General features: G+C 45.2%; 1 protein-coding gene across 9 annotated transcripts in view; it reads left to right on the forward strand.

Annotated features, from left to right (window-relative positions):
• APIP (APAF1 interacting protein) overlaps window positions 1-12,311 on the forward strand; it is a 1,110,572-nt gene that overhangs the window by 683,482 nt on the left and 414,779 nt on the right. For all 9 annotated transcript variants that reach the window (XM_069623369.1, XM_069623365.1, XM_069623368.1 and 6 more), the window contains one exon: window positions 1,191-1,291. In XM_069623369.1, coding sequence (XP_069479470.1) covers window positions 1,191-1,291 — 101 coding nt within the window. The remainder of the gene's footprint in view (window positions 1-1,190; window positions 1,292-12,311) is intronic.

A 12,311-nucleotide genomic window follows, 5' to 3' on the forward strand; every position in this document is an offset into this window, starting at 1 on the left:
TGCTTAGAAACCTCTGGGTATTAAGCGTGTTATAAATAACCTATAAATCTATCATATCAATAATTAACAAATCAATATTGTGATGATTTAATTCTCATGTTGTGACTTATGTTGAACTAACTTTGCTAATTGACTATTTGTACAGTATATTGGTGTGCAAGAGACAGGACACTTAGTCTTATTTGCTATTTGATAAGCAGTGCCTGGCAAATGACTACCTAATAACTATATACAAGCCAAAACCGTTGGCTTTGTCAATGATAGTTTTTATCAGGACCTCAGTACAACAGATATCAATCAGGTGGCTGAAGGCACACTTGGTGAATTGATTTTTATTTGACCAGTTCCACTTGCGTAGCTCTCAGCAGACGGCATAGAAATAACACTGACCGGCCAAAGTTTGATGTTACTGCTTAAAGACGCTTGCTCAAAGAGATCCCAGGCGAATGTGTTTTGGGTGTGGACGGGCAGGTTATAGGTTGCAAACGTCATAGGGGTTTGCATGGTCCTGGACAGGCAGACAATGGGTAAATAACAAAACACCACCACAAACCGTGTGTTCCTCATAAAATGTTATCTTCCTCCTAGCAGTACTCCAGTGCAATAGTTTAGTCTAATAGGTGGCGCTTAAGCCAGATATGGCAATCGCTAATGGAGCCTTTCAAGTAAGAAGTTGGGGGGAGAGGGGGGAAGGTGAAGAGGCATGGGAGCACGTGCGGCGAGGCGCATAAGGGGCATTAATGATTAATGCACAGTTGGATTTGAGGTGCAAAAGGAGCCCCCTGTAATGAGCGGGGAGTGGTGGGAGGAGGAAGAGCGATCTTGCTGGAGGGGGGGGGCCTTTACTGGGCGGCCCGCAACATCTCTCTTATAAAATTGATGTTTAGCCATATAACCCCTTGCAGAGTTGATGTACACAGTGGGGTGTCCCAGTGATTGGTACACTTCAGTGCGATTGGGTTCAGCAGTCAAAGCGGTTAAAGAATTGTTTTCAAATTACTGTTTGACTTAGACATATGTTAATTTAAAATATTGTGATGGACTCCTCTGTGGCAAGGTAAAAATCTACTGGAACAAACGTTGAAGCATCCAAAGTTGTGAACAAAAACGGCATGATCTTTAACCTCTGCTGAACAAATGTGAAATAATTTGAAATTCAAGGTAAACAATTGTACTTTTTTGTTTTGAAGGACAAGACCCATCCAAGAAACCTGATCCCAGAGCTATGTAAGCAGTTCTATCATTTGGGCTGGGTAACTGGGACTGGCGGAGGAATAAGCCTTAAGCTTGGGTAAGTTACTACGTACACACTCTCATTCTTCAAATTATGCAGTTATTAGGTTAATACTTATGTACTCGGAGACGAAGAGATGTATAGGAATATTTTGTGTTTTCATGCATTTAAATATTTGACTCTTGCAGGCGTGGCTTGCCAGTCTCGCATCCCCATTTACACAAACACCACAATTCTGGGCAAGGAACAGGCTGTGTGGTATTCAGAATTGAAATGTATTTTAAAGAATAATGTATCTTCTCCAGCTTTTCCGTGCAAATCACTACAATTCTAGATGTATCCAAAATCAATCAACAAAAATGATATGTCTTGCTTATATGAATCTCAATATTGTCGGTCCATACAGGTATTCATTTTAAGCAAATATATCTTGGTTTCTAAAGGATATGGCATTCTAAACATTTCTGTTTTTGCATCCATCTTAAACAATTCTAAATACTTCAACGATAACATTCCAACATGATATAAGTGTTTTAAAACATTTGATTTTCTCCATCGTCAAGATAAGTTTGGTATCGGAATAAGTTACGTGAACAATTTATTTAGCATACATTTTACAGTACCCAGTCATTTTATCGCAAACATTACAGAGTGGTACATAACTGTGCGGACTATGACACAGAAAAACGCATAAAAGCTTAAACAAATATATAAAGGGTAGTGGGTTTAGGGGTTAAAATGGGACGGGATGAGGTGGCGTTATAAGGGTGGACAATCGGGGGGCTTGTAGCGGGTGGAGGGACTCCCCCTCACCCCAAAATAAAACAAATCAGTTTTTCAGTGTTCTGACCGCGATGAAATGTACCACTGTAATGTCCATCAGTAAAATCACACATATCCCATTTTACCATACATTTGACTTCTCGATACAGGTGTGAGGTAGTGAATGTATAGGCTATGTATAAGCCATTTAACTGTAGAAAAGGGTCCGCTTTTATTTCTCTCTTGTAGATTTAAATCTAAATAAAAGTATCTCAAGGATATGATTACTCTATTCTAAACTCGTATGTATACTGTTCTCAAATTACACGACTGCAGCTTTCTCAAACATGCATGTGCAATTTTCACTCTACATGAGAGATGCTTTGTCTGTGTATGGGTGTGACTATGAATACAGCCATGTATGCAGCTTTAAATTCACTTGTGTGTACTACATGATGAATCCGAGGTGATCCTCCAAAAGACCCTGGCCTAGGAACACTGATGTGGCCATGGGAAGGCAGACTCCTCCCGATCCTGACCCTGGGGGTGGAGTTCTGTGGGAGTATCACATGGGAGGGGAGTCAAATCAGGATAATTGGGAGGACCCTCTAACCAACTTCCATAATGATCCCATGGTCTTAATGGCCTATTGTTTGTTTATTTTGCATTTTTAAAGCGTTCGCACAGCCCGCGGGCATCGAGGCGCTGTTAGAGGAATTGTTTGTTTTTTAGTTGCGTAATTGTTTATTTTTTTGTCTTAGTCGCCACCCTATTGTAAAATTGAAACATTTGATGTTAAACGGAACAGGAACATTAGGGACTTCAGGTCCCATAATGTTCTTGGTACTGGGACGATGAAGAGGGGCTCAGAGGTGCAGAACTATAATGTGCAGTCTAGTTGTTTTAATGACCCACACCTGAGCGTGGCTTTCAAACCTTTAAAACCCCCTCAGATGCACGCCATTAGAAGGAAGCCATGGGAGAAGCTGTGTAAGAAGTAGTTGAAGCAGTTGAAGCAGTTGAAGCAGTTGAAGCAGTTGAAGCAGTTGAGGCAGGTGGCACGAGACGGAGACACCGCTAAATTGGAAGCTGGATGCTGTGTAATGGAAGAAGAAACCAGAAGCCCTGTGGGATGCAGAGTACGCACAACAGGAAGCAGTATAGAGGCTGGCTGTCCCAAGGGAGAGAGGAGCTCTCTTGGTGCTGCTGCGTGTGCCTCCGGTGTGTGGCGTTCACCAGAGTGTGGTAGGAGCAGAGAAAGCTCCAGCTACAGGAGGCGATGGCGTTGGAAACATTACTGGATCTCTCAGATGCCTGACCAAATCCGATGAAGGGAGAGGGAGCAGTGGGTCTGTTGGAGGCGCACGGAAAGGCTAGTGAGTTTGCCTATGTCAGGGAACCCAAAGGCGCTCCAACACAGACTGCCAACTTCTGCTAAAGGTTTTGAATACCTAACATAAATGTTATGCTTAATTGGCTTCCATTCAATAGTTTAACGAGACAGAATTGAGGAACATTGTATCCACCATTGTCGAAGTAGGCGCAACTCTTCTGTTAAGAGAAATCAAGTTGAGGAACATTGTAACTATCATTGTCAAAGCCAAAAGGGAAGAATATTCAAACAAGATGAATGTGGTTTAGAAGGAGCATTTGTAAAAGAGTGAACCTTGCAACCAATATCAAAGGGGGAGAGGAAGATGTTCTGCAGTGCTTGGGGCAAATTAATCAAAGTTAGAAACATTGCCAATGTGTTGTGTTAGGATCTATTCATGAAGCAGTTGCTGGGTTTTACTTTTTCCACTTTGAGGATTGAAGTGTGGAAAGCTTTAAGCAGCCTCACCACAGAATACTTGTAGTAGTGGTAGTGGTAGGGGTTTTATCCTGCCAGGTGAGTACACCAGGAAAGGGAATATTAATGATTAGTGTTGGCAGGTTAGTGGACTAGGAAGAAGACAAGTGAAATACTGCAAAGTGGTAGAAGGTTGTGGAGGTAAGGAAGTGGCAAGGTCACTGTGTTGTGATGAACTATTGAAAAAACATCCTGACAAAGCTTTATTATTTAAGAAGATGTGTGGAAATAGTTGTTTTGCAAAGAAGAGACATTATACTGAAAACTGACTGGAAGTGCAAAGACGAAATCTTTTGGGTCATCAAACAAGAACTGTGGAATTTTGACAAGCATTTTGAAGAGCAATATATTTTGTTTAACGATAAGGCTGCTCAATTGCCAAGTGAAAGACTTGAGTGAAGAGAACTTTGTTATATTTGGAGTAGAACTTGGCCATTGAATTAACTTTCATGATTTGAACTTTGTTTTGGAAAATCTTGAATTCATCCTGGGGAAGGGGATGCAGCCCTGGTTAAAAGGATACATGTTTACAGAGTTTCTCCAGCATTGGATCTTTCATAGATTCAGATCTTGAATATTCCCCATCGTCAGATTGGGAATCCTCGGTGATAAAAATATATATATTTTTTTAATTTAATATACGCGCATTGCTAATAGCAATGCATGTACATAGCCCATTATGGCCTCTGAGCCATTCTATTGTGTAGTCCGTCCACCTCACTTTGGTCCTTTATGACCCCAACCAATGAGGTGGCAGGGCTTAAGCTCTGCTCCAGGCAGCCATCTTCATGTTTTTCACTGCAGTCTAATTGACGCAGGGAATCCTCATGATCTGTGAGCTTTTTTCTAATATCCTTCTATTTTCACAGTAGTTTATATTTCTATATACTCTACCACATTCCTCTGGCTAGGGGCTATCTATATTAGTTTTGGGGATTTTCAAAAACTTTATTTTGAGTGAACTTTCTCTTCAGATGGCTGAACTTCATCCAACCAAGAAACCTTCCCTGTTGAGGGATTACAAGAGGTGCAGGAGAAAGGTGGTTTACATGAAAGACCCCCATGATCACTGTATATACGGTCTATATCGGCATGACATCCTGAAATATCACATTTGCAAGTCTTTTCAACTAAGACCCTACAAGACAGACATAGAAGACTTCCTCTGCATCTGGAAGCCAGGAACTTTCTGCAGACGAGGAATCTGCGAAGACAGCTCCTGTTCACTCCAGCAAGTCATCTGAGAAGCAAACCTCTAAAAGAAGGGCTTCTTCAGTGGAAAGGGGTTCCTCTCCCATTCCAAGAGTAAAAGGAAGCTGGAAATTATACCTTTCCAATCTCCCCTGGACTCTGCAGGCCATAAAATGAAGCATTCTACAGAAAAAACTACCTCCAGAGGCAAGGAGGAGTTTGCATAAAATGTGGGTGGGGGGGACAGTCGTCCACGGCAAAGCCGTCTACGAGCGGTGGTAAAGATAGAGGGCCGTCGTCCACCAAGCCGTCAACGAGGTCGTCATCGACGACCACCACGCGGCAAACCGCTTCGTCCATGACGAAGTCCTCGTCGGTGAGTTTATCATCCACGAAGCACACATCGACGGATAAAGTCAAGCTACCGTCCACAAAATCTTCGTCCACAGAACCGCCGTCGACAAAATCTTCAACCACGGCTCCATCGACGGCACTGCAAGCTCATTTACTGACAGACGATTTAGGGCCCAAAACGCCCCTCGCTGACACCACTGTTACACCATCCAATGAAGACAGTCTTCCTGAGTCTATAGAATCACCGCCTCAGTTTGTAGACGCTCTCGAACCTCAGGGAAGACAATTATCTCCCTTAGGAGAAATGCCAGAGCTACCTGACGTCATCCTGCAGGAGGAGTTTTCAGACATTGAGTTTGTTGAAGAACAGCATTGTCTTACACCCAAGGAACACATTCCTCCTTGGCAACCTACTGCAGAGGTGCCTGCTGATCCTTATGATCCCATGCTCATGTTATCAATGCAAAGGATCATTGAGGAGTTCAACAGACATCAAAATGAAAAAAGCAAGTCGGCTGTACTGAGGGAGCCAAACCACCCGCAGAGGGAATTTTCACCTTGACAAAGCACGCCAAGACATTCGCCTTCCAGGAGTAGGCCACAGAAAAGGGTGGGTTCACCGGAACCACCGCACAGATCTAGGAGCAGGACACTTGGTGCTTCACCGACAAGGGTCTCTTCTCCAGCATTGTCACATAGAACAAGATCTCCAGTTAGAGATCCAACGATTATACCATCCACTGTTTCGGTCTCAGACTTGCAGGAAGATCCTTTCAGAGAATTCTCTGAACCCGAAGAAGGCAAGATCACGCAGGAGCTTGATACTAGCGAATGGGATGATTACGTTGTCGAAAAGCCCAGGAAGAAAGATTCTCCAGGTGGCTCTTCACCACCGGATGACCTAGTCTCCTTTCATACCATCATCGGCAAAGCCGCAGAATTGTTTGTTATAGGTCACATCGGAGGAGAAGAAGTCGGTGCTTTATGAGAACAGGGACAAACGTAGGAGAACTGTTACTACCGTTCCTCTCCTCGACACCATTTGGGAGTCCGGATCCAAGATACTGGCCACACCCTTATCCACTCCGGCTCTAGTTTCCAGGCCTGAGAAAAAATACAAGGGCCATGAGTCTGCACCTCTTTTTTTTTTTCTACGAGGTCATACAAAACCGGACTCGGTCATCACAGTAGCTGCTAGGAAAAAGTTGGCCAATCCAGCATCACCTCTATCAGCCCCACCGGACAAGGACGGTTGCAAACTAGAGGCGATGGGCAGGAAAGTATCCGCATCCGCATCGCTTACTATCAAAGCGGGCAACGCGCTGGCTATGACATTGAGGTTTGACCGCAAGCTTTGGCTCCGCATGTCCAAGCTGACCAAACAGCTACCTGTAGAACTCTAGGAGGAAGCCAGGTCGATTATCGCTGATGGAGAACCAGTCTATGTGGCGGGTTTCCGGCAGATGGCCCATGGCACAGTGCTGAGAAGGCAGGCCTGGATGAAGGCTACCAAGCTCAGAAATTGGACATGCCCTTCGATGGTCAAGAACTCTTCGGGGAAAAAGATTGATGACCACCTCAAAGGAATCAAAACGGACATGGCACGTACCATCAGCTCTTTGAAAGATAAAGACAAAGATTGCCGGTCTTTTCGTCCCTTTCGAGGTTCATCCTCGAAGTACAGAAGTTTTAACTGTCTTTTCTACGGTCCGAAGTCGCAAGGTAGTTCATACCAGGACACCAAGTACCAGTCTTCCAATAAATACAGCCAGAGAGGGAGGTGGGGCTCTGCTCAAGGGAAGTCGCAGAGCAAACAAAACTGACAGTCCAGCTCCTCCCCCTCAACTTCACACCCCGGTTGGGGGGGGGGAGGGTGAGCCAGTTCTACCAACACTGGCAGTCAATAACATCAGACAAATGGGTGTTGCAGGTGGTCCGCGAGGGACACACCTTGGAATTTCTAGACCAGCCTCCTTCCTTGCCCCCGACTCTGCAAGGTGCATATGTTAAAACAAGTCATGGCCGAAATCCAGAGGTTGCTGCACAAAGCAGCAATAGAGCCAGTACCTTACCCTACTCCTGCTTCTTCCTCGTCAAAAAGAATGGTCAATGGCGACCCATTTTGCACCTAAGAGCGCTAAACAAATATATCAAGCGCATCAAATTCAAGATAACTTTGCAAGGAGTGCTTCCTTGGTTAAACAAGCACTATTTCTTGGCTACTCTAGATTTGGAGGACGCATACTTCCACGTACCATTCCACCCAGCACACAGAAAATTCCTCAGGTTCCTTGTAGGCGATCTTCATTTTCAATTTCGAGTGCTCCCGTTCGGTCTGAGTTCGGCAGCAAGAGTGTTTACAAAATGCCTGGCACCAGTGGCTGCAAAACTCAGAGGACAGGAACAGAAGTCTTTCCATATCTGGACGACTGGTGGATAAGAGCAAGTTCCGCCTCAAGCGCATGCTTGACAGTCTCAAAGACAACAAATCTCTTAAGAGGGTTAGGTTTCGCCTTAAACAATGCGAAATCCTGCCCAGTTCCCAGCAAGACAGTCTCTTTTCTGGGAGCTGAGCTCAACACCAACATTGCCAGGGTGAGACCGTTGGCAGAAAGAGCAACAGCAATTCCCTGCTTGACCTCGTGGCTCTTAGGGAGAGAAACAACATTGGTGCGCTCTTACAAATCCCTCTTGGGCATGATGTCCTCATGTATATTCCTCATACCAAATTGCAGGCTTCACATGAGGTCTGTCCAGGAGGCACTGGACCACCAATGGAAATAAACTCTTGGCTCTTGGGAGGACACCGTCCAGATTCCAACGACGCTGCACAAAGCTCTTCGATGATGGAATGCTCTGCAGAACCTTTTAAAGGGATGCCGTTTCAGGTACCAACGTCGACCCTCCTTTTGAGGACGGACGCGTCTCTTTCGGGCTGGGGCGCTCATCTTGTGGACCTACAAACCAATGGCTCCTGGTCAACCCAGGAGTCCCAACTCCACATCAATGTGTTGGAACTCAGGGCCATACGGTGGGCACTGAAAGCTTTCCTTCCGGTAGTGACAGGACAGGTACTCACTGTACAGACAGACAACACGACCTCCATGCACTACATAAACGAGCAAGGGGGCACGAGGTCAGATCTTATCTCAAGAAGCTCAACTACTATGGGCATGGGCATTGCACCACGGAGTCCAAATCAAGGCGGAACACCTTCTGGCGGTGGACAATGTCCTAGTGGACAAACTAAGCAGAGACTACACGTCCTCCTACGAGTGGGAGCTGGACGAGAAGGAAGCGCAACGGATCTTCGCCTTATGGGGCCAACCACATCTCGATCTTTTTGCCAACAGGGCCAACAAGAAATGCAAAATGTTCACCTCCAGATACCCATAGAGCCAGTCAGTAGGAGACGTGTTCTCAGTGGATTGGACGGGGAAATTCCTATATGCCTTCCCCGCTTCCCCCCCATTCCCAGGATACTACAGAGACAAAGTACAGAGGTGTGCTATGATCCTAATTGCACCGGACTGGGCACGGCAGGTTTGGTACTCGACCCTACAGCACCTGTCCCGATGGCCCACGATTTGCCTCAAAGCGCATCAATATCTATTGACGCAACAGAACCGCAGGGTCCTCCATCACAATCCAGCCAGCCTGTCTCTCCAGGCCTGGTTCCTGAGCAGCATAAGCTAATGAATCTCAATCTGCCTACGGAGTGCTGGGACATAATCAGAGCCTCAAGGGCTCCTTCTACACGCATCACTTACACTTGGAAATGGACTCGTTTTTCCAAGTGGTGTGAGACATATGCTATTGATCCTCTCATCGCCTCGGTTGAGCAAGTACTTATTGCACTTAGCCAAAGCAGGTCTTTCACTGTCTTCGATCAAGGTCCACCTATCAGCCATTGCGGCATACACGACGGCCCCGGAGACTTAGTCCTTACTCTGCCTTCCGGCTGTTCAGGTCTTCCTTAAAGGACTTTTGCGTACATACCCGCCTGCGCCCACGCCGGTTCCAACCCGGAGCTTGAATACTGTTAACAGCCCTTATGGAGCCTCCAGTCACAGGTGCAACATAAAATTCTTGTCATAGAAAACGGCTTTCTTGATAGCAATTACTTCGTCCAGGAGGATCAGTGAGTTACAAGCCTTATCATCTGAACCTCCCTTCACCTTGTTCCATAAGGACTTTGTCATTTTGAGACCACACCCTAAGTTCCTCCCGAAAGTAGTATCGGAAAGGACGCTCACAGAACGCATTCTTACCACTTCCTTCCAGAATCATTCTTCTGAAGCAGAACGAACATTGCATTCTCTGGACATAACAAGAGTTTTAAAGTTTTAATTGCAAAGGACTAGAGGGTTCAGTTCTTCAAATAGACTGTTCATCGCTTTCTCTGGACATACAAAGGGCCAGCATATTTCCAAACAAGGTCTGGCGCGCTGGGTCTCTTCTTGCATCACCCACAGCCATCTAACGAAATGCGACCCCCTTCCCAAACCGCCCTCCGCGCACTCCACCAGAGGGAGAGCGGTGTCAACAGCATTACACTGGCCTTGAAGGACATATGCAGAGCCGCCATGTGGAGCACTCTGCACACGTTCGCTAAACACTATTGCCTGGCTGAAGAAACTGCAGTTGGACAGGCAGTGCTCCGCCACCTCTTTGCATAAGGTAGGACCAGCCACCTTTTCCCACCTTTCCCTGAGTATGTAACCGTTGTGTTGCTGCATGGTAAATGTTTGATCAGAAATGTTTTTTCTATATTTATGCATATATGTATTTTGACAGTGGCATGTTTTTAACTGCTTGGTATTCTATTCAAGCATCTGAATCTATGAAAGATCCAATGCTGGAGAAGTCTTAGTTACTTACCTGTAGCTGTACTTCTCCAGCATTGTTATCTTTCATAGATTCACATGTGCCCACCAACCTCCCCTAAGAGGCTGCTCCTACGCTCAGCACCCATCATACTGTAATTCCTACGGTGCAAAATCTGAAGATGTTCTGCCTGGGGCGGAGCTTAAGCCCTGCCACCTCATTGTTTGGGGTCATAAAGGACCAAAGTGAGGTGGAGGGACTACACAACAGAATGGCTCATAGGCCTTAATGGGCTATGTACATGCATGCTATTACCAATGTGCGTATATTAAACAAAAATGTTTTAATAATAATTTTTATCACCGAGGATTCCCAGTCTGACGACAGGGAATATTCAAGCATGTGAATCTATGAAAGATACCAATGCTGGAGAAATACAGTTACAGGTAAGTAACTAAGACTTATGTTTGAATATTATCTTTGTTATTGAGTTTATCCGGCCATATGATAGCTGTATGATTTGTTGTATGTATAAGTGTGAGGGACAGATTCCTTTTTACAGTGTTTTCCTTTAGTCTTAGTTGGACAGGCAGGGAAATCCTCATCAGGTTAGGGAAAGGCGTTTTTTCCACCCTTATTATTTAATAAAATGACTCCTTGTGAAAAATCTCTATCTACTTCTCCACCTTACAAATGTTTTTCATCTATTAGCCTGTGTGACTTTCAATCTGTCTGCCTGCACAGCTTTAATGTATTTGTATTTGTAGTTGTTTATTTGTATAGTGCGCCTGGCCCAAAGGCATCTGGGCGCATATCTTAGTTAGTGACATCTTATAAAGCAAAAGACAGTAGGATAAAGTACAGAATATATATACGATCAAAGAAGACATGCAAGTACTGCGCAAAAAAATGACATACAAGTTCTGTACACAGTATTTACAAAGCACTTACATTCGGGCATGCCAAGCAGTGGAGGCAAAAAAGGTGCAGGTTATTCTCAGTGGTCGAAGTGGGCGGGAGCGGTGCTCCTCCACTTCTTTTAATTATGTTTTACCGTTCCTATACTTTTATTTTTAAGAGAAACCGTTCCGGAACGGTTTCGTTTTAAAATAAGTGTAGGAATAAGTTGAAACTTGCACTTTCAGTGCACTGCACAGGATGTTTCCTTAAAGAGCAGGCACATGCGTTTTGGGTTTTTTATTGTTCATGGGAGGGGGTGCGGTGATGGGGTCTGTGGGGAGCGGTGCAGGCCAGTAGGGAACATAGTTCCACTACTTTTGGTACACTTTGACAACTGGTTATTCTACAGGAGGAGTTTATGGCGGATATGACAGGTGGGGGTTAAGGGGTGTCTTGAGCATAAGCCACAGTTTGGCTTTACTCTTGAAGGAGTGGAAGGGGGGGTTCTGATCTGAGAGGGTTGGGCAGTGCTTTCCACACTTGAGCCTCCTAGGACTGGGAAACTAATCCTTCCAGCTTTCTGCAGCTTGAACCTAGGAAGGGAGAGACAGTAAGCTTGGGATGATCTCTGCAGACGGGTAGAGTTGTGAGGTGTGAATCGGCTAGCCAAGTAGCTGGGAGCCTGGTTGGCCAGACATTTGTGGGTGAGGGTGAGCGTTTTAAGGCAAACTCTTTGGGCTACCGAGAGCCAACGTAAGTTGCGTCTAGTGTCTGAAATGTGCTGGTTCCTGGGATATTGAGAGCTGCCCTGCTGGCATTGTTCTGTCTGACCTGTAGCTTGTTTACGTTTTGTTGGCTTGTCCCTAAGTATAGGGTATTACAGTAGTCAAGTTTTGACATGAGTGTTCTGGCAAGTGTGGTGCCGTTAGCAGTCGTAAGGAAAGGACGGCAGGCTGTGATAAGTTTGCACATGTAGGCGGAAGCTGAGATTACAGCATTGGTTTGTCTGGAGAGTGATGAGGTAGAATCAAGATAGATTCCCAGGGATCCCGTATCACTAGATACCTTGATGGCATTACCATCGATGGTGAACAATTTGAAAGAAGGATCTAGTCTATTGAGTCGATGATGGGAGCCCAAGATGAGGAGCTCAGTCTTATCATTAAGACAGAACTCATGTTGTGCCATCCATGC

The sequence above is a fragment of the Ambystoma mexicanum genome, chromosome 11 (genome assembly GCF_040938575.1).
Source record: "Ambystoma mexicanum isolate Mex_15411 chromosome 11, UKY_AmexF1_1, whole genome shotgun sequence".
NCBI lineage: Eukaryota > Metazoa > Chordata > Amphibia > Caudata > Ambystomatidae > Ambystoma > Ambystoma mexicanum.